General features: G+C 48.8%; 9 protein-coding genes across 9 annotated transcripts; 7 read left to right on the forward strand and 2 right to left on the reverse strand.

Moving 5' to 3' along the window:
• Positions 1 to 709: 709 nt before the first annotated feature.
• Positions 710 to 3561, reverse strand: N7519_004254 (i-AAA protease YME1; the record flags this gene model as incomplete). The annotated part of the gene is made up of 6 exons (XM_057291030.1): positions 710 to 1102; positions 1161 to 2878; positions 2935 to 3049; positions 3102 to 3242; positions 3306 to 3390; positions 3455 to 3561. 6 exons carry the CDS (start codon positions 3559 to 3561, stop codon positions 710 to 712), a joined length of 2559 nt encoding a protein of 852 aa, XP_057152232.1.
• A 418-nt stretch (positions 3562 to 3979) lies between these two features.
• Positions 3980 to 4821, forward strand: N7519_004255 (uncharacterized protein; the record flags this gene model as incomplete). Its single annotated transcript, XM_057291031.1, has 2 exons — positions 3980 to 4494; positions 4530 to 4821. The coding sequence occupies 2 exons, from the start codon at positions 3980 to 3982 to the stop codon at positions 4819 to 4821; spliced, it is 807 nt and encodes a 268-aa protein (XP_057152233.1).
• Positions 4822 to 5660: 839 nt separating this feature from the next.
• On the forward strand, positions 5661 to 6957 carry N7519_004256 (mannose-1-phosphate guanyltransferase; the record flags this gene model as incomplete). The annotated part of the gene is made up of 4 exons (XM_057291032.1): positions 5661 to 5692; positions 5746 to 5789; positions 5859 to 6882; positions 6938 to 6957. Exons 1-4 carry the CDS (start codon positions 5686 to 5688, stop codon positions 6955 to 6957), a joined length of 1095 nt encoding a protein of 364 aa, XP_057152234.1. The 5' UTR covers positions 5661 to 5685.
• A 761-nt stretch (positions 6958 to 7718) lies between these two features.
• On the reverse strand, positions 7719 to 9111 carry N7519_004257 (3-keto-steroid reductase; the record flags this gene model as incomplete). The annotated part of the gene is made up of 2 exons (XM_057291033.1): positions 7719 to 8985; positions 9047 to 9111. The coding sequence occupies 2 exons, from the start codon at positions 9109 to 9111 to the stop codon at positions 7719 to 7721; spliced, it is 1332 nt and encodes a 443-aa protein (XP_057152235.1).
• A 373-nt stretch (positions 9112 to 9484) lies between these two features.
• On the forward strand, positions 9485 to 10732 carry N7519_004258 (uncharacterized protein; the record flags this gene model as incomplete). Its single annotated transcript, XM_057291034.1, has 1 exon — positions 9485 to 10732. The coding sequence occupies one exon, from the start codon at positions 9485 to 9487 to the stop codon at positions 10730 to 10732; it is 1248 nt and encodes a 415-aa protein (XP_057152236.1).
• A 282-nt stretch (positions 10733 to 11014) lies between these two features.
• Positions 11015 to 12227, forward strand: N7519_004259 (sucrase/ferredoxin-like domain-containing protein; the record flags this gene model as incomplete). The annotated part of the gene is made up of 2 exons (XM_057291035.1): positions 11015 to 11407; positions 11490 to 12227. The coding sequence occupies 2 exons, from the start codon at positions 11015 to 11017 to the stop codon at positions 12225 to 12227; spliced, it is 1131 nt and encodes a 376-aa protein (XP_057152237.1).
• Positions 12228 to 13620: 1393 nt separating this feature from the next.
• Positions 13621 to 13876, forward strand: N7519_004260 (uncharacterized protein; the record flags this gene model as incomplete). The annotated part of the gene is given in 2 exon segments (XM_057291036.1): positions 13621 to 13632; positions 13652 to 13876. The coding sequence occupies 2 exon segments, from the start codon at positions 13621 to 13623 to the stop codon at positions 13874 to 13876; spliced, it is 237 nt and encodes a 78-aa protein (XP_057152238.1).
• Positions 13877 to 13965: 89 nt separating this feature from the next.
• On the forward strand, positions 13966 to 15183 carry N7519_004261 (uncharacterized protein; the record flags this gene model as incomplete). The annotated part of the gene is given in 4 exon segments (XM_057291037.1): positions 13966 to 14263; positions 14284 to 14624; positions 14635 to 14696; positions 14730 to 15183. 4 exon segments carry the CDS (start codon positions 13966 to 13968, stop codon positions 15181 to 15183), a joined length of 1155 nt encoding a protein of 384 aa, XP_057152239.1.
• A 5089-nt stretch (positions 15184 to 20272) lies between these two features.
• Positions 20273 to 21353, forward strand: N7519_004262 (putative C2H2 finger domain protein; the record flags this gene model as incomplete). The annotated part of the gene is made up of 4 exons (XM_057291038.1): positions 20273 to 20326; positions 20389 to 20580; positions 20634 to 20713; positions 20774 to 21353. 4 exons carry the CDS (start codon positions 20273 to 20275, stop codon positions 21351 to 21353), a joined length of 906 nt encoding a protein of 301 aa, XP_057152240.1.
• Positions 21354 to 23557: the final 2204 nt, after the last annotated feature.

Below are 23557 nucleotides of genomic sequence, written 5' to 3' on the forward strand. Positions count from 1 at the left end.
ATATACAAACCGTTTGTGAGGAAATGAAGAAAAAAAAATTCTAAATATTATCTCTACTAAAGAATCTAAACGAACCCTGAATATCAAACTTAATCGTAATATCTCCATATGTCAACACTGAAAACCAGTTCATCAGATAATTCTCCGAGTTAAGCCAAAAAAAACCCCCCATGACATCATGACAGTGGAGAAGCTTCAAATCAAGGACGTGATTTCAGTGCCTGGGCAGTGATGCGCCGGTGAAGTCATGATCCCCACGGAGCCAGACTTGGGATTCTTGGGATTTTAGGGTTTGGCTTGTTACTATATTTGGAGGTGTGGAGATGAGAGAAGAATCGGGATATCAATTGCCTCCAGGTTACCTACATTGGTGTATTGGTTTACTAACAGATAGATTGTAGATTGTGACATATACGGATAGCATACATAATACAAAATACAAGGAATATGTACAGAGATCGATTCAAGCTTCAAATGGTAACTACGCACGCAGAAAAGCGAGTCGAAAACCAGAGTCAACGCGGATCTGACTGAGACATGATGTAGGAAAGAGAACCAAGGAAATATGGTATTTTCAATAAACGCCCGAGTGGTTAGGGGATGCACGATGGAGACGAAAAACACGGTAGGAGGGTGTTTTGTAGAGCAAAGGAAATAAGACAGGGGAAAGATGAAAAAGAGGAGATTACAGAGTGTGTGAGGAGGTGACTTATTCATTGGCCGTGGGTGCTCTTCCTGCCGCAGACGGGTTGAGATTGGCCGATTGCAAGGCACTGGGAAGCTTCAGCGGCGCACTAGGGGTGGATATGAGTTTGTTGAGCTTCTCGCCCTTCAGCACCTGCTCCATCTCCTCCTTCGTGAGCGTCTCGTATTCGATGAGCGCCTTCGTCAAAAGCTCAAGTTCGTTGCGCTTTTCCGTCAGGATGTTGGTTGCTCGGTCACGGGCCTCCTCTACAAGCCGGCGCACTTCAGCTTCGATCTCTTGCTTGGTTTCCGATGATAGGCTGTCGTAGTTTGTAGACAGGTCGACGTTGCCGAGTTTCTTGGAATATCCGAACCGGGTGATCAACGTGAAGGCCGTCTCGGTGGCACTTTGGATATCCTAAAGAGACCGTTAGTATTGAAAAAAGAAAATCAAAATCACAACCAGCAAGACTTACAGCTGAGATACCACTAGTGACATTGTCGTGGCCGAAAACCAGCTCTTCAGCAGCCTTGCCACCCATGGAGACGGCGATGTCTGCCAAGTATTCGGTATAGTTCCTTGAAACAGTATCCATTTCCGGCAGGAAGTGAGTGATACCAAGGGCCATACCACGGGGAACAATAGTGATCTTGTATAGCGGAGTGGAGGAAGGAGAGAAGTGTGCAACAAGGGCATGACCAGCCTCGTGATACGCAGTCAGGAGCTTGTCCTTGTCTTGAATGATGCGACTGCGAGCCTCGGCGCCCATCATGATCTTATCCTTGGCCCAATCGAAGTCGAGCGGGCCAACAAAAGCCTTGCGGTCACGGCTGGCATGGACTGCAGCCTGGTTGACTAAGTTCTCCAAGTCAGCACCGGAGAAGCCGGGAGTGCCCCGTGCAATGACTCCAACGTCAACATCAGGACCGAACTGGATTTCCTTCATGTGATGTCTCAAGATGTCCATTCTGCCACGAACATCAGGCAGGTCAACAACAACCCTACGATCGAACCGACCGGGTCGAGTGAGGGCCTTGTCCAGGAGTTGAGGGTAATTGGTAGCAGCAATGATGATGACACCGGAAGTCTGGGAGAATCCATCGAGTTCCGTGAGCAACTGGTTGAGTGTCTGCTTGACATAAGCAGCGTCACGCTCGTTTCGCTTTCCACCTATCGCATCCAGTTCATCGATGAAAATGATAGCCGGAGCCTTGCCACGGGCCTGAGCGAACAAATCACGAACACGCTTGGCACCGACACCGACGTATACCTCATCGAATTCAGATCCAGACATGTAGAAGAATGGGACACCCGCTTCGCCAGCAACAGCACGCGCAAGCAAGGTCTTACCAGTACCGGGAGGACCAACCAAGAGAACACCCTTGGGCAGCTTACCGCCTAGGGAAGAGAACCGATCTGGGTTGAGAAGAAATTCCACCAGCTCCTGCAGCTCATCTTTGGCCTCGTCACAGCCATGCACATCACTGAAGCGAGCGGTTTGCTGTTCGGGCTGAGCTTCTTTGTCCTGCGCACCTCGAACGTTCTTCAGAACGCCAGTGGTCTCAACCAAGATAGTGACCGTGACCAGAGAGATGTAAGTGAAAAAGCCGAAAATGAGCAAGAATTTGACCCAGCGGAACACTGTGCTTCCGAGAGACTCGTCGACCACGACGTAAAGAGGAGCGTCCTTGGCACCGGTACCGTTTTGTTTTCCCATTCCGATTTGACTGCCAGTAGCCCGGGCAGCGACCGCTTGGCCAACTGCCTGGAGCTGTTCAGGGCTCAGATTGTGGTTTGGCCCGGCGAAAGCACCAGCACCAGCGTCGGCGCCACCGACGCTTGACTGGGCCTGTTGGACCAATGCTTCAGTTGTCAGATCGCCTGCAAAATATCCACTCCGGTGTCGTTCGATAACTATGCCCGGCATCTTGGCACGCAGAAGAGCCGAATAGAGAGCATTTTGAGCATCTGCGTTGTTCGGGCTCTTGTTGGCGATCTTCTCCTTCTGAGCTAGTACATGATGCCAGGAACCCCCGAACAAGAACCGTTGCTGTTGTGACTTCGACAGGCCACTGACCTTCGGGGGAGCGCGTAGGGAGTTAAGGCGGAATGGGGTTAGGGTTGAGTATGAACGGGCAGCGGGGAGAGAATGGCGGATCGGGGTAAAAGATGAAGTGGCCCGAAGTACGTTGTCTGTTATCGATGGTTAGAATAATTCGCCAAGGCAGTTTGCTCAAGCCAAAACATACTTCGGTTCAGCAATGACGACCATGTTTGTTGCGACGGCCGGCTGACGATGTCCGCTCGTAGGGCTTCGATGGAAAAACCTTCCAAATATTCAGGCAAGGTCGGGCGTTGAGTTATCTGTCTTCATCAGCATGGAGTGGCATCAAATGGATAATAGGTTATGCCATACCGTCTCCTTTCCTTGTCGGCTAGTACTGCGCTGGAGAGACTCGCTGACATTGGTCGTCGTCGTTCGCCCGGTCTGTTTCCAGGGAACGGCCAGGACGTTATACATTGAAGGCCAGAGATCCGATGTCACGGCAGCGACATTCTAGTAGCAGGTTGCTCATGTCAGTCATGAGATCTGGATGAGATATTGCGAAGTGATACTCACAGGCATGGGGATCGGGACTTGGAAGGCCATGACTCCAATATACAGCGGCACTCGGCCGGGGGTGCGAGGATGGGCGTGTGCTCCTCTTAGTCGAATTTACAGCCGAAAAGCGAAATTGAATCTGCTAAGTCCGAGTTGAAGAGACTGACATCGCTGACGCAAGAATGAAGATAGAGAGGAAGGCGATAGTGTGCTCCGCTTTGATGCGGCGAATGGCGACGGCCACTTGGGTCTGAATGGGCGACCGTAGAAGCATCACGTGGTCTTGGATGGCACGTGCACGGTATATCCAGAGGTCCTTATAGTGTCGCCAGCTCTCATCAACTCTGACGAAGGAATGAAGAGGACATTTCAATGGAGGATGTCGTATGACTAAGGTTGCTTATGGTGATTTGGAGCAAATTTGTAATAACAGGGTAGGTACTAGTAGCTGAAAGGGGCAGGTACACCTGCGGTGTCGACAGAAAGCTGCCCATGGTTCGCGCCCCGGTCTTGACGAATTTCAACGACTTGACGTCTACGGGCGTTTGAACTTCTTTCACCTTCTTGACGCTATTAAAATGACCTTGTGACACGTCTTGCTCAATGGCCTCAGGGACCTTCCGGTCTACGCTCTTTCTCAAGGACAAGAGCTCCCCTTGACCTGCATATTCTGCCCTCTAATGCAGACTGATATGTCTCGAAAAAATATCTTCTTGGTAGGGGCTCCGTTGTCAGCAAATCTGAACTGGGACACAGACGAGCTTCTCAACAAGCCCATACCTCCCTTTCACGACAATACGAGCAGCCCAGAACAGCTATCTCTGGAGCAACCACCTGTAAGATGGAGGGTGTTGCGGTCATCAGTCGATAAGCTAGGTGACAATTATGACTCTTTTCAAGGCTATGAGGATCCAGCTTTTTTCATCTCGCATCAACTGGCTGTTGCGGCAGATGCGACAGATGCGACACAAGAACAATCAGAAGATTCGATTCTTCAATTCTACGACCATTCTTTTGCTATCCATGAAACCTCCGAGGTAGCTGGCTCAGATTTGTATGTAACAGATTCCATACAGGACAGCAGTCTGGGCGAGGACAGCATGTTGGCTAGCTTTACGAGGTTGGACAAACCAGACACCCCAAGGTCACCTCGCATCCTGCATATCCCTGAATCCCTCAGCAATTTGCAAGACCTTCCCACGGCCAGGTACATCCAATCCATTGCACCGCAAACGATGACAGTGAATATGATCGTGGGGGTGTTGGCAGTTCATCCCCACGTCGGATAGTAACGCGACAATGGAAAACCGAATTGGATCTCATCGAGCTCGTCGTTGGAGACGAGACAAGGGCTGGGTTTGCAGTCAATTTTTGGCTCAAGCCAGAGAAGCAGACCGCTGCCAAGAACAACGAAGCGGATCGCCTACGTCGATCGTTGGCGTCAATTCGGCCCCGCGACATCGTGTTGCTCCGAACCGTCGGGCTCAGTACATTCCAAGATCGGGTATATGGACAGAGTCTGCGCCGAGGATGACTACGGTAGAGCTGTTGCATCGACAACCGGTGGATGTGACGGATGCAGTTGGGTTTTACCAGGGCAGAATCGAAGAAGGTAGCTCCCACGATGATCAGCCGGTTCTTAAGGTTCGCCGAGTACGAAATTGGATGCTCCGATTTGTGACGAATTCGGTTGGAATGTCGCATCCACGTGGACTCCTCCGGATACGCAGTAGTTAATACATTGTTTTCATGCTTTACATAGTCCATGGGTTAAATTATAGGCTTGGTAAATATGTGTCTTGTACTCCATACTAAGTGCCAAACTAATGATCGTATCTAAGATGGGAGAGGGGGTACGGGGAATAATCACCCAACCACAAATTCCCATAACTTAAGTTTCAGGGGGGCGACATCTCATGACCATAGGAAATTGGAGGTTTAGTTTCGCGGGTGCCATCTGCATTGCCCCGGTCGAAACCATGCAATAGCATTGGACATATTGGCCGGGGATGGCTGAGCTAGTGAGAAGCTCAGGAGACCAGAGACTTCATGAACGCGTCAGAGATGTTGAGTACTTGGAATTTCATGTGAAAGAATGTACATTGAATACCACTTGATTCATTCATAAAAATATAAATTCTATATCCCCAAAACAGCTCTAACAAGCTCGCAACAGCTGAAGTTGAAGGAAGTTGAAGTATATGAGCCCCCTTTTTCCCGCAAACAGAGGCCCCCTCCAATCACCGCCACTCACGTGCCCCCACTTGGACGAAAATAAATCCATCAACGGCCAGGTGTTCCCTAAATAACAGAGAGTCTTTCTCTCCTTTTGATTCTCCTTACTATTCCTAATCTTTTTTTTTTCTAATTTTTCTATTACTTTCATTTTCAATTCATCATGAAGGGTATGTTGTATAGTCAATGCTTCCCACTTCTCCCCGCTAACCCCTCTCTACAGCTCTCATTCTTGTTGGAGGGTTTGGAACTCGTCTGCGTCCTCTGGTAAATATATCCCTTTTATATGTTACGCCTTATTCTCTACTGGGCAATGCTAATACTCAATTGTTCTAGACCCTCACCCTTCCCAAGCCCTTGGTGGAGTTCGGAAACCGGCCCATGATCTTGCACCAGGTCGAGAGCTTGGCTGCTGCGGGTGTTACTGATATCGTTCTTGCCGTCAACTACCGCCCGGATGTGATGGTTGCAGCTCTAAAGAAGTACGAGGAGCAATACGGAGTCAATATTGAGTTCTCCGTCGAGTCCGAACCGCTGGGCACGGCTGGTCCGCTCAAGCTGGCAGAGGAGATCTTGGGCAAGGATGACTCGCCTTTCTTTGTGCTCAACTCGGATGTGATTTGCGACTACCCCTTCAAGCAGCTCGCCGACTTCCATAAGAACCACGGTGATGAGGGTACCATTGTCGTCACCAAGGTGGACGAGCCCTCCAAGTACGGTGTCGTCGTGCACAAGCCCAACCATGCCTCCCGTATCGACCGCTTCGTCGAGAAACCCGTGGAATTCGTTGGCAACCGCATCAACGCCGGTATCTACATTCTGAACCCCAGCGTTCTCAAGCGCATCGACCTCCGTCCGACCTCCATCGAGCAGGAGACCTTCCCCGCTATCTGTAAGGAGGGCCAGCTCCACTCCTTCGATCTCGAGGGCTTCTGGATGGACGTCGGTCAACCTAAGGATTTCCTCACCGGTACTTGCCTGTACCTGACTTCTTTGGCCAAGCGCAACCCCAAGATGCTTGCCCCTCACTCAGAGCCCTACGTGCACGGCGGAAATGTCATGGTTGACCCCTCCGCCAAGATCGGCAAGAACTGCCGTATCGGTCCTAACGTGGTTATTGGCCCCAACGTCGTCATTGGCGACGGTGTCCGTCTTCAGCGCTGCGTCGTGATGGAGAACTGCAAGGTCAAGGACCACGCTTGGATCAAGTCCACCATTGTTGGCTGGAACAGCTCTGTTGGCCGCTGGGCACGTCTGGAGAACGTCACTGTTCTCGGAGACGACGTTACTATTGCCGACGAGGTGTATGTCAATGGTGGTTCAATCCTGCCGCACAAGAGCATCAAGCAAAACATTGATGGTACGTCCTGGTTCCTTCTGATCTTTCATAGACCTATACTAATCAGTTTATACAGTTCCCGCGATCATCATGTAATCCCTTTTCCTACTTCCCCCTCTTCCTTCACGTCGCTATGCCTTTTGAAATACCTCCCTTCAACTCTCGTGCCGATACCACCCTCCAGTCCGCCCTCCTTGATGCATAGAACCGGAGTCGTTTACTGCGTTGTCTTCTCTTCTGTTGCCGGCTTGCCTTTTCTTCTAGTGACGGTTTATCGCCCTCTCAACTTCCTTTCGTCCGATCAATGCACTCAGAAACCTAGATGGTGAAAACGTGCGATTTCGGCTGTTTTGCAAGAAATAACCCCTTTTAGTCTTGTTTTTCTACTTTTATCCTCCAAATTATCCCCGTTTTAGTGCTACATATTGAGGGTTTCGTCACTACATCCCCGCTCCCTTGCGTTTGGCCACCTGTTTTCGTTCCAATTCTTTTTCATTTTTTTTATCTGCTGGTCTTCTGGCAATTGGTGGGTAAGGAAATCATGCCATATCCGTTTTAATGAGAACATGGGCGTGGGGCTGGTTCTGTTGATGTAAATAATGGGAGGCGAAATTCGAAAAGAGAAAAAAAAGATACAAGCTTAGTTGGCCTTCAACACGATTCTTCAGATGTTTCATATTTTCAGGTATCTTGGTAGAAGTATCATACAGCATACTAGTATTACATACAGAATTTGGGACACATACATACAGTCATTGAAGCTGCTCTGCTTCGAATAAGTCAAGCAGCAGAAAATCAAGGAAAAGACTTAAGATAAGCATAGTTATGTGAGTATTTGAGGAAGCGGTTCTTTGCCTTCAAACCGTCTCTACAGAACGAGCCTCAGCTTGATCCAGGATTTCATCCCATTGAATTCTCAATTCTTCCATCTGCTTCCAGCACTGGCGTCCAAGTTCCTCGAACTGTTCCCTGTTTTCCTTGGTAAGATCCTCCGCGCCGCGCTTACGACGTCGGAGCCGGTCTGCCTCAACAACAGGCGTGCCGACAACACCACCATGTCCCCAGCCGTCGACCTCAGTAGAAACCGCACTTTCGTTTCCAAGCCGTCCGCAAGACGAACCCCATTTCGCTCGACCACCACCGGCCCGGCGGTAAGGCTCTTCCGCAGCTTCCAGGTCTGCCTGCGATGCGAGGGCGAGGAACACAGGAGCACAAGCGCCGAGGTAAGTAGACAACGGATGCCAGGGCGAGCCCAGCATCCTCGCAGTCCAGAAAACAGCAATCATCGCCCATGAAAGGGGAAGAATAAGAGGGACGATGGATGTAGCGCAAATACCAGGGTGAGAGAGGTACATGCGCGGGTTCACATCGGGGGCATCTGCGTGGATAGCATGGGTGTCAAGCTCGGTCTCGGACTGCAGGAAGCTATCAATCGCCCAGGGGGCCGTGCACGGCAAATCGGAGGTCAGCGCGAGGAGATCAGTGAGAGCCTTAGAAGACTCATATGGCGCATCAGTGCGGAGACCCTGGATATCGTCGACGTCGAAGAAGTTCCAAGTCGCCTCGACACTGGAAACCCAGACCACACGGCCGGGCCCATTCGTGCGCGCCCGCTTCAGCAGCGGAGCCACGTTGTGCGCCAGCATATAGTGACCGAAGACGTTCGCGCAAAAGACCGCTCCGAGTGCAGGCTCTTCTTCTGTCTTTGTTTGCTTGTCTGTCAACACGCCCGCCGGTGCGAGCTTGTAGGCTGGCCAGGTCACCGCGTGGAGGAGATCTGTGCATACGTCCCAAATGGCCCTGAACCAGTTGATGCCAGACCAGCCGCCCAGCCCGGCGTTGAGGACAATTGAGTCGAGTCGGGGGAGGGTGTGGACTAGTTTGCGAGAAAGTGCACGCACCGAGCGGAGATCCCCAAGGTCAACGGTCTCGGAGACGAAGTGCACACGTGCCGCGGCGGATGCGGAGGGCGAGGTCGATTGGAGGTGTGCTTCTAGTCTGCGGATTGTGTCTTGGGCTTTGCGCGCGCTCCGGGTTGTGAATATTATGGTGAGGGATTCAGATTCTGGGTGAGAGGAGAGGAACTCGTCGGCAAGGCGGCAGCAGATAGAGAACCCAAGGCCGCTGTGGATGGTCTAAGTTAGTATAGGGAATTGAGCTAAACCGGTGTATAAAAGTTTCGTACCTGTTGGCACCTGTCACCAGGATGTGCAACATTTGCTGCTCACTAGCGGGCTTGGGCTGGTCCATGGCTTGTTGCTCCAGTGAGTTTGTTGACTTCGCACTTTTCTTGATATCGGAGATAAGGGGTTATGCGAAAAGACTTCCAATTGAAGCTGGCTGAGGCCGGAGAGGTTGTTGCTTGATGTCGCAAAATGAGAGAGGTATGCGACAGTCAGCTGCCTGTGAAAAGAAAGGAATTCCCCCCGAGGTGAGCACTGGGGAAGTTTGTTGAAAATCCACCGAACGGGGAAAGTGCCTATGCAATGCGGATCACGTGTTCAACTTTAAATCATATCCTTATCGGTATCGCAGTTGTTGTTCCCCGTCATACTCGCTCCGCTTCATGGCTGAGATCTGCTAAATCTCACCCAAGTGTCATGCAGTTGGCACACGGGAAGTCATGGCAGTCAGACTTGAGCGCTTTCTCAACACAACCGGGTTCTTCTTCTTTGCCCTCATCCTCTTCTGCCTCATCATCCTCACACCAGCGGACGCTATCTACCAATGCTACGAGACGAATCGACTCACCAACGTCTTTTTCATCACCGGCGCATATGTTATAACTTTTATAATTGCAGTTCTCATTTACGCGACACGCATCTACACGAACCGGAGTGCACTCACCGGCATACCCAAAGCCTGGATCCCCGTGGAAAAGGAAGACGTGAACAAGAGCGTTAGGCGACTAGTGAAGGAAGGCCTGGTCCGCAGTGCGGTCATCGCGTATCAAGCCCGCCCGCGTGATATCTCTACCGACAAGGACAGCTTCCAGAAATACAGACCACTTCTCATTGACCCCGAACGACCCCCATGGGGTCATGTCGAGCACCCCGGCTGGTCTTCACCTGATTCGCCGGATTTACCGAACCTTCCATATCGCACGGTCATACAGGAGCTTCCCAGCTTGATTGAAGCTAAAGCTGTCTCCCTTGCCCCTGCTGATTCATTATCACCTGCGGCCACGTACCACTTCGATCCGTCAGGCGACCTTGCGACACAGTCTCTTCCGGATACGCGCGTGGTGGAAATATTGCAACGTCCTGCGTCAATGGGCCTGAGAGAATATATCCGCCATCTGACGTCCCTCGGGGCTATCTATCCGCCAGAACTCGGTGTGGATTTCCTTGCGCTGTACGAACGAGCCCGATTCTCGCCGCGCCATTTACACGAGGCGGAATTCCGCGACCTGATGCATCTGTTTGCGGAGATCTTGAGAGGGATGACATCTATTGCACCACCGATCCTGGATGAAATTCGCGACAGTGCAAGCTACCGACGAGCCTATAGCGAATCTGGCATCGGGCCCTCGGACGAAGAGGGAGAAACCGATACCATTGGGACTTATGGTTATGACGGGACTCTAGGGTCCGTGCGGAGTGACAGCCTTCGTCCATCGAATGCGTCTACCTGGGAGACCCAGTCCGGGTATGACACTGCGCCCGCAATGCAGAGCCCCGCCTCGGGACTGTCAACAGGCAGTGGATACTACGCGGCACGAAGTCCTTTCCGCACACCTTCTATGAGATCTCTACGACGCGTGGCATCGGGCCAATCTGGCAGTTCGGGAGGGAGTGTCATTCGCTTGACGCAGCCACGGGATCCGACAGATTTGCCGTATACAATTGACTACGCTGGACGTAGGCAGTGATAATGTTAAATTTTCATACCCTGTATATTACTTATAGAGCAACGCCATTTGGGCACCCAATTGCGCCAACATTAGAATCTCTCTAGGGCTTTACCTCCCCTGGTCAGTGTGGTCAGTGGGGTTGACTTAGGCGGAAAACATTCCGAGGGCTTGGCGAACCTGCAAAATTGATTGATAAGATCAATTTATCATTCTACGACGCGTCATAAAAAAAAAGAGGCCAAACTGGCAGGCTTTTCTCCTTTCTCGCTCTGCTGAAGAATATATCCATATACTGTAACAATGCATCTCTTTCGCCGAGGGACTTCCTCCCTTTTTAGCTCCTCCAACGTCTCTGCCGCCTCCTCCAAAACCGACCTCACCACCGATGCTGTGGGCGACAACGCCCTCGCCGCAGAGGGGTTTCAAAGAATCTCGTCAAGCGATAAGCTGTTCAAAAACGTCGATCCAGCAGTAGACGGCGAAGACTGCTTGCACGACTGTGCGACATGCACAATCAAATACCCCGCAAAATTCGATGTCGATCACCAAGACGAACTATATGGACAAGTCAACGGATGGGCTACGCACATGCTCGTCGCAACTGGCAAGTCAGATTGGGTGCGAGACGTGGCAGACGAGCAAGGGAGCGTCATGGAAGCCATTGAGAAGGGGGGACTGGAACCGAGCAATGGGGTATGACAATATCCACCACCATCCCTCTATACCTGCCAAAGCCAATGCACACACAGAAAAGCTAACAAGAACCTTCTTACAGCGACTCAAGCTGTCAGCATCAAACATGCCAGTCCCGGACGAATACCATATGGCCGACGCAGGCAAGCAACCAACAAACGTCCTCCTGCTGCCGAGCTTCACCGTCATCGAGCACGTCACCCCACAGCTAGTCCCAGATCTGATCGAGAACTTCGTAAACCGGTCCTTGACAACAACCACACCACTAGGTGCGATCCCACCCACGCCGGAGAAACCAACAGAGGCAAACCAAGACCAAGACTCCCCGGAAACACCAGACCTCCCACACCCATCCACAACATCAATCACCACATCCCTCAAGTCCCACCCCTGCCCGCACGCAGCAGTAATCCTCCTCTGCTCGCAGCGCACGCGCGACGCACGCTGTGGGCAATCCGCACCCCTGCTCCGCCGCGAGTTCGAGCGCCACCTGCGTCCGCTCGGTCTGTACCGTGACATGGACGACCAGCGCCCCGGTGGTGTGGGTATCTATTTCATTAGCCATGTCGGTGGACACAAATACTCTGCGAATGTGATTGTGTACCGCCGCCGGGACTTTGATTGGTACAAGCGCGATGATCCTGCGGATGCGGAGGGGGTCGTGGATGAGGGTGCTGCGCAGGGCATCTGGTTGGCACGTGTGCGGCCGGAGGAGTGTGAGAATATCATTCGGTACACTGTCTTGCAGGGCAAGTTGCTCAAGCCTGGGAAGCAGCTGCGGGCTGGGTTTGATCGTGAGCGCGGGCTGACGAGTTGGTAAGTTCGAGTTGGGTTGGTTGGGATTTTGGAGTTGGTATAGTGGAGGTAGTAAGATATCTCACGGACATATTCCTATTCCGGGCTGTTACTATTTACTATTCCGGGTCGATGTTGGGTTGCCTGATGTATATCATCTGTGCTTTCGTATATAGTGCTCTATATCCATGGATGTAGCACTGCCCCAAAAGTCACAACTGTCTATGCGCATGATGCCAACGGCTATATTCGCTATATAAGGCTCTGTATTGTATTTTACTACCTGTTGCCCTATTCTACATGAGAAAGTGTTTATGCTGTAGTATCTCCAGCCCTATCAACAGATGCAGGGGTCCTAGTTGCTTTAGCGGAGCATTTCCAGATCCGAATCCACCAGCATCACTATTACTCAAGATCAAATGGATATCTCGACAAATATTATCTGAGTCAAGGCAGATGAGATGCAACTCTAAGGTGATTGTTCTCTACAAGCAATAAATGGGTTGGACATGATGATAATATCTACGCTTTTGACTGAAACATATCCTAGCAAAGCAATCTCCGTTGTTGCAGATAAAGCTGCTTTCCACGCGCTCCAGACATGTGCAAAGAAAGTTAACAGCAAGCTCGTTTGCAAGGCCTACATCTATATACCTAGGTAGAATCCATACAATACAGTAGAGGCAAGGGGGTGATTGCTCGCACCCACCTGGGCAGGTGAACAGGTAAGAGGGAAGGTCCAGCCGGTCCACGGGTCCACTGCTTGAACTTTCAATGTTGTGCGGAGTACAAACATAAGAGACCTTCGTCGAGTCGACCGGTCCAGGCATGCTCGGGTGCTGATCGGATATTGGTCGGGTGCTGACTTCGGGCCGCCCGACTTCAGGTCGGGACCCGGCCCCAGTTTTGGAAGTGAGCCAATCAGCTTTGATATGCTGGACTGTGCTGGCGGGGGACTTCCGCTCAGGGGCGTCAATTTTACAATTTTACAATTTTACTCTAGATTTTGGGTATTGTTACGGAGTACAGCTCCAAGATACCAACCTTGAAACCCCACATGTATGGAACGGCCTCGACACAATCCTCAGTACTCCGTACTCCGTACTAATGTTTGCAAAAGAGCAAACCCCACTGACTGTGATAGATCATTCCAAGGTTGTCTATAGGAACAGACTTACCTCGTCCCAAATAGCAGCAATTCGGTCTCTCATACATGCAAGAATATGCGGTTGTCTGATAGCCATAGATCCCCCAATTTCTGTCTCCCTGCTTCAAACCATTTGGTGCCTTGGCAGGCAGATTCGCTCGAGTCATTTCCCTTCAAGGCTTCGGACTAAACCTCACATGAGTACACATTGGCAGACCCCTGCGCCACCCCTAAGCGGAGGCTAACATACGCCCGTGAACCTACCTCAATAATGCTGTTTTTGGTATTACTCTTCTCTCTAGCCGAAACATTCGCTAGCCTCGAATCCAACAACCCTGGTCGGCTGGCAGTTCGCAGATGATACTCGCTCCACGTGGGACATTCTGTGGGCATGTTTCTCAAACATTCTCGCCTGCACATGGACAGTCCTTCACATGGACGTTGGGCCCCCGAGTCAATCAGACTGGCGATTAATAGTGGACAGGGCCCGGCTCAGGCTCTATAATATTCTTATCCCGGAGAAATAGCCGGAGCAGCTGTTGCAGAATTCTTTGCAGCCAGAGGCTTGAAAGCTACATGCAATAGAACGCAGGCAGCAAAGGACTCTGAAATATCAATGTCCAAGATATGGCTTCCGGTCCGGACCAGGCCGATGGAACATTCTCCTGCCGACACTGAACTGCAGCCTCTGAACGCGGAGTGGACGCTTGCTCACTGCTTCTGCTTTATAATGGGTGGAATAGCTTTGCAGACACAGGATGAGTGGATCTATAGTGCTGGGTGGGGAGATATTCATCTGCTTATACAAGCTGGAGTCATCCCATGTTCTGATATTAGAGATCGAGATATTGAAGATCGGTCGAAAGCGGATTGGATTGGTTCGCAAAGGGCTTCACGGTCTTTCAGAGCACCTGGTTTCTTGTCGATGTTATAGCTAGACGGGTACACTACCTTCCAATATCACTGATCGAGCTCACTGCGGTTGCTTGTGTGCTATGCGGCATTCTCACATATGGCTTCTGGTGGTGTAAGCCTAAGGATATGGCCACGCCTGTTATAGTCCCTCCACGGTGCAATCGCCAAGACATGAATGCCGAGATAGGACACGCCACGGATGTGAAACCTGGAAAATGGGTTCATCTACAGGCATGCATCAGAAACGACAGTGTAATATCTGCCCTGAGTGAGCTCTACCACGAGCGGAAGCTCCTGAACACGCCTCTGGCTTCTACTACTTGGCTGAATGAAGAGTTGGCTCGCCAGGAACACATTTTCGTCCATTAAGATTATCAGTGATGTCATTGGCAGTGTGGTCGCTCTGAGTTTTTGCGCTGTTCATCTGGCTGCGTAAGTATAAACCTTCCGGTACGAGCTTCTGAGGTGTCGAGAGCTAACGTTGGAACTCAGTTGGAACTTTAAATTCCCTACCAAAGCAGAACAGACAAGTTGGCGTGCTTTTACTATTGTTTCAGTTGCTTCGATCTTCATCTACTGTTTACTAATGATGATGCAAGACGTTTGCATGTGGCTAAGGTGGAAGGAAATGCTCCCGTCATTTTTTTTAGGCTTTGATTCTCTTAACCATTTCTCTGGCAGTATACTTAATTTCGCGGTTTGGCATTGTGGCTCTCGTTTTCTCATCCTTGAGATTGCTTCCGGAGGGGTCTTACAGGGCTATTCTGTGGGCGACGTCTATACCGCATTTTTAGAGATATGTGGACTTATGCCGCAGCAAAGCAGTCATCTCCTTGATATACAGACTGGGATTTCCAGCGATGTAATAAGGGCGCCCAGCATCACGGTGTGGTGTCTGGTGAACGACCGCGATACATAAAAAAGAAAGACTGGTCTTAGACCTGTAGATCAAAAACGAGCTATTTTCGCCCTAGTATGAATTGAAAGTACATATGTATGGCGAGTCATGCAATTCGGGGGTTCGAAGTCTCACTATTTCCTATGGAAGACAATAACGGCCAGTATACCCAAACCCAAGTGTACATGTATCCACACACTGTATCTCAAACCAAGGAAATGCACATGCGTACTCCGTACTCCAAGCAAGGATAGCAAGCCACGCTATCTAATGTGCTCCATCCCACGTTAGTTGCAGCAAGGCGTGCATGCGTACCCGACGGCTGAGACGGCCCTACAAAATCCACGCCATTCCCGTAGAAGACGTCATGCCCGCGAATGAGCAAGGATCTTTTCCTAAGAAGATGCTATTTTACAACGTATATTGTATGTTGTACATCAGATGACAAGGGGGATGCAGGTCTGGAAAGAAGCCAAGCCGACCAGGCGCTATTCCTTTCTCGTCCTTGGGCTCCGGGCTTTGAAAGTAACATGAGACGGTGATTGCACAGAATCGAGACCGATGTTTCTCCCGTTAGGGGGATTCCCCTCACAGAAATCGGGGAAATGGTGGAATTTTGAATTTTGTCTTTTGCGGGGGAATTAAGAGGAATTAAGAGTCATTTCTTCGATAGCTCCTTCCATATTTACGTGCTATTACCTATTTTAGACAACATCCCGATGTCTGTTACGGCAAGAGCACCCCGGGCTTTCAGTAAGGAGGCCTATAGACCTACCTACCTAGGTAGGTACCTTCTAAGGAACCTTGGAAAGTCCCAACCTTGTAAGGTTCCAAGGCTCCTAACTTTGCTGTCAGCTGTGATAGGGGCTTGCGGTAAGTTTTTGATTTGGTCACATTCTTCTCTATCTTCGCGCTGTTGGTCTTCAACATTTGGTTTCTAACTTCGAAGTCAAAATGCCTGCAAGGGGTCAATTGGTGGCTCCTCACCCTTAGTCGCAAGATCCTGGTTGGTAAGCTATCATTAGTGCTGATAGGAGCAAATCCCGAGTGTTGACCGACATTCGACCAGAACAACCTTGGAAGATAATGCAATATGCGAGGAATTTATTTCCGGCTGATTCTATGTTGTACTGGGATATCATCATCATCATCGTTCCTCGTATACTCCATACAATACACTTGGGGAAGACATACCGTCTCTCCTGGGGGGGGAGGCTCCCGGAGTTAATAGCCTGACGGAACAGAGCCCTAGCTTCCTAGCTTGCTTGGTTCCAGAGTGGAGGATATGTACGATATATGTAGCAGCCTAATGAGCTTCTCCCATTAGTGCGTCGCCATGCGCGCGTCGGATATTAATTTTGTGGCTTTTGGCGACAGGAGGATATTTATTTTCGAGCTCGATGGTATTATTTTTTTTTATGTACAACATATAACATATCTCTCGGCACTTCACATGGTATAGGTGATCGACAAGAGATATTTCCGAACCATTAATGCACAGTGTTGTACGGAGTACAGAGTACCTAGGTAAAACTCCTTCTCATTCTCATCCATGGATTGTACAAGGTAAATTAATAATATCTACCTCGTATCCAACCCATTACCCTACAATACCAACATTAGCGGCTTAGCCATAAGCCCAAGAAGGTCAAATCAGAGAGCTCCCCAACAGTGTCATATCTCTGCATCGCCAAGATGAAACAAAATGCGGGGTAGTCAGAGCTTCTAAGATCATCGAGCCGAGGAGAAAGGAAGAGAGACAAAATAACCTTGGAAATAAAAGAAAAGAAAAAAGAGTAAAAGAGAAAAACACATTCGAACTCTAACCTTTTCAAAAGCCATTGTCCTTGCGTGATACTCATGCAGCTCCTAAACAGCTTTTGAACAGCTTCTGCATTTTTGCTTATTCCCAACAATATCCAAATATGATATGGGCCCCCCACAAGAGGATCCTATTCGGTCACGCCAACACTAGTCTGCGCACGAGAACAAAGGATCCGAAGACCAGGCTGTTGGGTGTATTTGACTGACGCCTCATTCCTCTCTTGCATGCAAGCACACCGGTTTTTCGATTTTCTCCGGATCAAGCTCAGCCGCGTCCTGCCTACGCAGCATTTTAATATCTTGTATGGTAAATATGCATATGTACCTCAAGTAGAGCATGCATGCTGGTACCTACCTGATCAACAGACGCATATATTGTAGCCGAGCGATTACCGATTACCTAGGCAATCTAGCGTGCATCTCAGTTAGGGCGATGTCGACGATAGGTGCAGTTTATCTCTCAGGGTCTGATCGGCGACTTTGGCGCCTTTTTTTAACATTTCGTTTCCAAAGTTTCCCGTCAACACGAGCGTGTATGCGAGTCTGGACCCCGGGGAAATGATGGGCTGTGCAATCTGTATACTATGCAATATACAGTAGCCTTGGGGGGGTTTAATCTACATTCGTCTTACTGTTATTTTATTCCACTAATCCCAAATAATCATATATTCCTAGATTATGTTCGATTACCTCAATGGCTGAGACGGGCTGCATGTATAGCCACTAATAGGCAATTTTCTCCACGGCTGTGGGTCCAACCAACACATGCTCTTGCCCGTACACTGTGTTCATCATCCGGATTTATCATGAGCGCAGAACTATTGGTCCTCAGAATAAGATCTACCTCCCTCCAGGCAATCTGCCATAGATCTGCAGCACACGACTAGGCGAAGCTCTACGGCGTACTCCGTGTTCCATACTTCGGTACCAGGTTGTAAGTAAACGAGCTTGTCGATCACGAAAAAGAGACAGAAAGACAAGGGGAAGGAAAAATGAAGCCATAGGTCGGCTGCCATTTCCCCCGGCGTAATAAGGTTGAAGTGATCAGAAGATCGCCGCAGTTAAGATGACAGTGGGTTGCCACGTTCAGTCCGGAGTAGGCAGTTACCCAAAACGCCACAGCTTCTATTTCCGTTTCAGCTGTATGCTTTTCCAATCTAACCCGCTCTGGCATCTTCCTGTGATCCTCACCGCATAACTTGCGCAAAGACCGAAGCTTCTTGCGACACTTTGAGTCTACTGGCTAAGACCCGGGCCAACCGAGGCTACCCGATGCACCTGATGAGGCGAGTATCTGTTTGGTCTTTTAAGGCACATGGGTTCGCCACCGGAATTCTATTTGAGCCAAGACGTGGATAGTAAGTCAAGTACTCCGTACACTCCGTCGCCATTTGTTTCTGGCCTACAACAGACTTTCGAGTGTGGCTGATGGGTGCCAAGTGATCGACCCACGGGGATAAAAAGCAATTTAAAATGATTGATGTGCGTTATACGGGGAGTACGGTGAAGAGAAGTAGTAAATAATCCCTTCTAAGGTTTAGGGACGCACCCTATTCATCAGGGATAGCATGTTATATCGCAAAGTCTATGAGATTGAGGGAATGTGAGAGCGATATTCCCCTCATAAAGTGCATCTACAAAAGTAAATTGTATACAATTTTAAAACAAGTGGAGAGAACGGGAACAGCCCCAACCTTAAGGAAATGGGACCCGAGGACTTGTGTTCGGGAATGAGCTGGGGTACCTGATTCGGGATGGAGCAATCCGAGTTATCACCGTTGGCCCCGATGCCGCGTCATAAAGACCATCCCTTGCAGTCTTGCTCTCTTGCTTTCTTGCTTTCTTGCTTTCTTGCTTTCTTGCTTTATATTAACTCCTTTGCCTCTGCTCAGTTTTTTAAATTCTTCTTGACTCCAGGTTTACGATGTATGCCATCTTGCTGTTTTTAATTTCCCCTTTTTTATGGAGACACGGATATAAATGGGGAACTTCCAGACCTTGGGAAATTAGTTCTATTCTCCGTTTACTGCCCGCAGAAGATCGTTCTTAGCATTAAGTGACCTTACGCTCTCATTTGGCAAAATCGGAGTAGTTCGGCCGTGGCTCACCCTGGGAAATTGGCTTGGCTTAATTGTGTAAGTTGCTATTTTCACGTTTGAATGGACGAATCCCCAAGGGCCCCCATGAAATGGCTTTTTCCTGCGGGCGAGAACTATGTACTTCGTACTATGTATGATATCATCTTTAACACAAGCCGACTACTTGGCAAGACGTGGCAGCCCCTTTAGAAGACCCTGAAACTCAATCTGTGTACAGTATACCATACATATAGAGTTGATAGTTACCCCCTCAGGAAGATATATAACAGACTCCAACCTTGGAAGGTTGGGAGTGATTAAAAGAGGCCAAGAGACGAGGAAGTTTATTTTGCACAGATACGGGTCACTGTGTATTCAAAGTGTATTCAATACCGTACCATTCCATGCCCAGTCCAGTCTAGCATGTCTTGTCGTTTGGAGGAGCATTTGGTAAATAAGCTGGTAATGTGGGGGTTTCTATTTTTCACTGGGCTATCGCAATTTACCTTTTTCACTTTCTTTTGAAAGAGTCAAAGACTTATTAAATTACCTCCACAGGTATTAGACGGTTTTCTGATGTGGTACACTGTTTCTACTGGGAAATTTGAGACAATATTTGTATAGCAAGATTTAGTGGAATAGAAATAGGGAATCAGGAAAAGAAGGAAAACTAAGGAAAAATAAAGGAAAGAAATCGATGTAGGCAGTGACATTCACTCGCCCTCTGATTGGTCTATTAGTATACTATGGGAGATGTCAGTACAATGTACCTGGTACCTTCGAATGAAATAATAATAATTATAATAATATCCAACAGATATAAAATAAAATATATAAAATAGTAAAATAATAAGAAAATAAGAAAATAAGAAAATATAAAAAACTAAAAATATAAATAAAATAATATACTCTTCTACGGTCCCATCCGCGCCGTTTTTTTCCCCCCTTCACCAAAGGTCTCTTAACATTAAATACTCTTTTTAATACCTCTTTTATCTTTGCTTTATCGTATATCATTCCCCTCATTATATTATGCCCTGGATTCGCAATATCCCGGCTACCCATCCAGCCTGACCAGGATCTAATTTTCCCCCATTTCAAGGTCGTCTGCGATCGCATATGCGCTTACGTTCTTTCCCCTCTTTCCCCCTTCCTTTGGCTTTCCTCCTCCCGTCTTCTGTTATTTGAGCTCTCAGATACTTTGCATCATGGCTCCAGGCAGTGGGCGCGACTTTAACTGCTCATGGGAGCATTGTGGAAAGGTGGGTACTTCCAGCTCTTGATACTCATTTCCACCCTCACATTCTAACCTGTTATTTGGTAGTCTTTCAATCGCAAGTCGGATCTCTGTCGCCATTATCGCATCCACACCAACGAGCGCCCGTATCATTGCACCGTAAAGGATTGCAATAAGAGCTTCATTCAACGCAGTGCCTTGACCGTACACTCGAGGACCCACACTGGCGAAAAGCCCCATGTTTGTGACCATGAAGGCTGTCAGAAGGCATTCTCCGACGTAAGCACCATTTTTGAAGCTCGCATGCGCATTTAACTGATGATCTCTCATAGTCATCGAGTTTGGCCCGCCATCGCCGAATCCACACTGGTAAGCGGCCATACATATGCCACGAGCCTACATGTGAACGGAGGTAAGTATTTTGGGTGGGAAATATCGAAGCCCTATTCTAATTGTCTTGTTGAAACTGCAGTTTTTGTCGCAAGACCACCCTCACCAAACACCAACACCGCTCCCACCCTCCAGGGAGCTTGACCCGACCATCCTCAGAAGATGCGACCTCCGAGCACTCTTACCACCAAACACCCGTATCAGTCTCGGTCCCGACTGAACAGTACATGCTCGCCCAGCAACCTTTTTACCCGCAATCGGCGACACCGAGTCATGAGTTTTACTCGCCCCAGAGTGTCCCGATGGGCACCGTGCCGGTTCACGAAGCTGCCCCTCCGATCGTGGCCCAGACCGTACCGGGAACCTCGCCGGTAAACATGCCACACGCTCAACAGCCGCATCCGCAACACCACGCGCATCCGCAACAGCAACAGCAACAGCAGCATCAACAATACTTACAAATGATGCAACAGCGTTACGACAGTCCACGCGCGAACTACCTCCCAGAACAATACCAACATCCATCTTTTCAAGGCCACCAACTGCCTCCCGAACAACCAATGATGGTTTCATACCACCCAAACTATGCGTATAAACCCCCCGGCTCTCGTCTCTTGAACCAAGCGGAGGGGACTGACTGGGGCTTTCTGGGAGTAGGCTAAGAGGAGATTACACCTAGATTTGTGGACCGAATGCGTGTTTAATGCCCGTTACGACTTCCCTGCTTTCTCCGGCTGTGCCTTTTATCTTTACTTGAATTGCAAAGCAGAGATTCGCATCTGCTTGTTTCTATGGCTCTATATCTCTGCTCCATTTCTAGGTTTCTGGGCGCTTTTATTATGGATTCCCCCTCGCGATATTATGCTACTTTTCTATATATTGTCATTTTAAACGGAGGCAAAGGTGTTTCCCTTGGCGAATCTTTTCTTGATACCTGAACATGGGACGTGTTTTTGTTTCTTTTTTTTTTCTCCCAATTCCCCCTTTTCTGTTATATTCCCATCTGCCTGTATCGTCTATTTACCAGATCCCGAAGAATTTCTTTACCAAGACGGTCATTCCGATATTGCCCATGTATCAGCAGAAGCCCAGGAATATTACTGCGATGGAACCTCTACTCTCATTGGCTCCATCAGAGAGCCTTAAGGCTTTAACGGAATCCTTTCTCGTATAGATATTCCTCTCAGCCTCCTCCCGTATTATCTCACGTCTGGGCGTTATCCTACAACATACTCTAGTTAGTGTCATACCATGCCTAGATTGGTAAACGACCCGGAAATAAATAAATTGGCTTACATGACTCGTGTGGCTTTTCATTATTTTCCTCCATATCTTTATGCTTTTACTTTTTTTTCTGGTTGATACCGGTGGCCCCATTTTCCAAGGTTCCCTCGGAGCCTTGGGAGGCCTTGAAAGCCAAGGAAGGAGGAGACCCTGTCTCGCTAACAAAGACGTTTTCTTTTCATTCGCGCTCGTTCTCGCTTGCCTGTCTAGAAAGGGTTTTCCATATTATTAATATTATTTTGCTTGGACATTTAGAGGACTATTTGGGTAATTATTTACTTATATTATCTATGCATATCTCTCAAAGTATTATTCACCCACCTGCCAGACAATCCCAAATCAACAATAGTATTAGATTATGAGAATATGATAATGTTAGAATACATTCGGGGTTTCTTTCGCCTTCTCGTCCCGAGTTCCCGAATGCAACAGCAATTTGTTTATGTTCTCCTTAGACATACATGTCTTAAGACAATGGTGGATTATCCAGGGATCTCTACCAGGTTAATCCACCAATACGGACTGGGTTCCTGTTATGTATATTGAGTAACTGTTGATCTAAGGTAGTAGGAAATATTCCAACGTTGCACTCTGGCTAAACACTTAGTAGCAAAACAGTCTCTCAGCTCCGTGGGGGGGGCCGGTGTACTTGGTTATGTTTTAGTGTACATGGCCCAGGGCCTTGTGGCAAACAGAAAAATTTCTCCTTATTTTTTTTTTTTTAATCAGGGATTTGCTTAGGACTTTGCGAGACACCTGCGCCTTCTAGGGAGTTGTGTAGGTTTGTTTTTATTGTATACGGGGTATTAATTCGAATATCTAAATACTAAAAGAAAAGAAAAGAAATAAAAATCAGAACGTATGCTCAAGTGCAAGACTTCAACTGCAGCCCAAAACCGGTTTTCTTATGGTTTGTAAGGCTATCGTAAGGCTTTATTCAATCGGATACCATATCCGATTTGAATTGGAAGATCTTCTCTGGTCATTCGATTGTGATTCTATGTTGTATATGTTTTCTACTTCCGGATCCCTTTCACGGGGATGTTTTGGATTCCTCTCCCATTCAAAAGTTATCTACGCGGAGTCTCCGGACATGGACCTGTCGAGCGACACCGCTAACTTTCGACGCAGATCCGTACAGGGGTTTGATTGAGCCCGAGAGTGGAGAGTTGGAACCTGTGGAATATGAAAAGGGCCGGTAGATCCCGCCTCCAGAAAGATCACCATTATTTCCAGGAAATACAACATGCAACATACAACATACGGACATAACACCCTCGGAAGACCCTGTGTTGTCCTTTCCCTGGGATCCCAAACACAGTACCCGCGCACTACTACATAAGTGGACATAAAAGCCTCATACATTAGGATCTCGGTGATCCGGATGTGCGATAGTACATACATACAAACCCGGTTCGGGCTGAGACTACTCCGTAGGGTGTTTTAATCCCCCCCACATGCAAGTCACAAACTGCGCCTAAACCCGACGGTTATGCGTTAGCCTTGAAAACGGGGCTCGGTACCTCCAATCGTTGAGAGAGGTTCTTCGACTCGTAGGTATTCATTTCGCTTCGTCTCTTGC

Source organism: Penicillium mononematosum (assembly GCF_028829835.1).
Source record: "Penicillium mononematosum strain IBT 11891 chromosome Unknown utg000002l:1.0-8112719.0:1.0-8118358.0, whole genome shotgun sequence".
Taxonomy (NCBI): domain Eukaryota; kingdom Fungi; phylum Ascomycota; class Eurotiomycetes; order Eurotiales; family Aspergillaceae; genus Penicillium; species Penicillium mononematosum.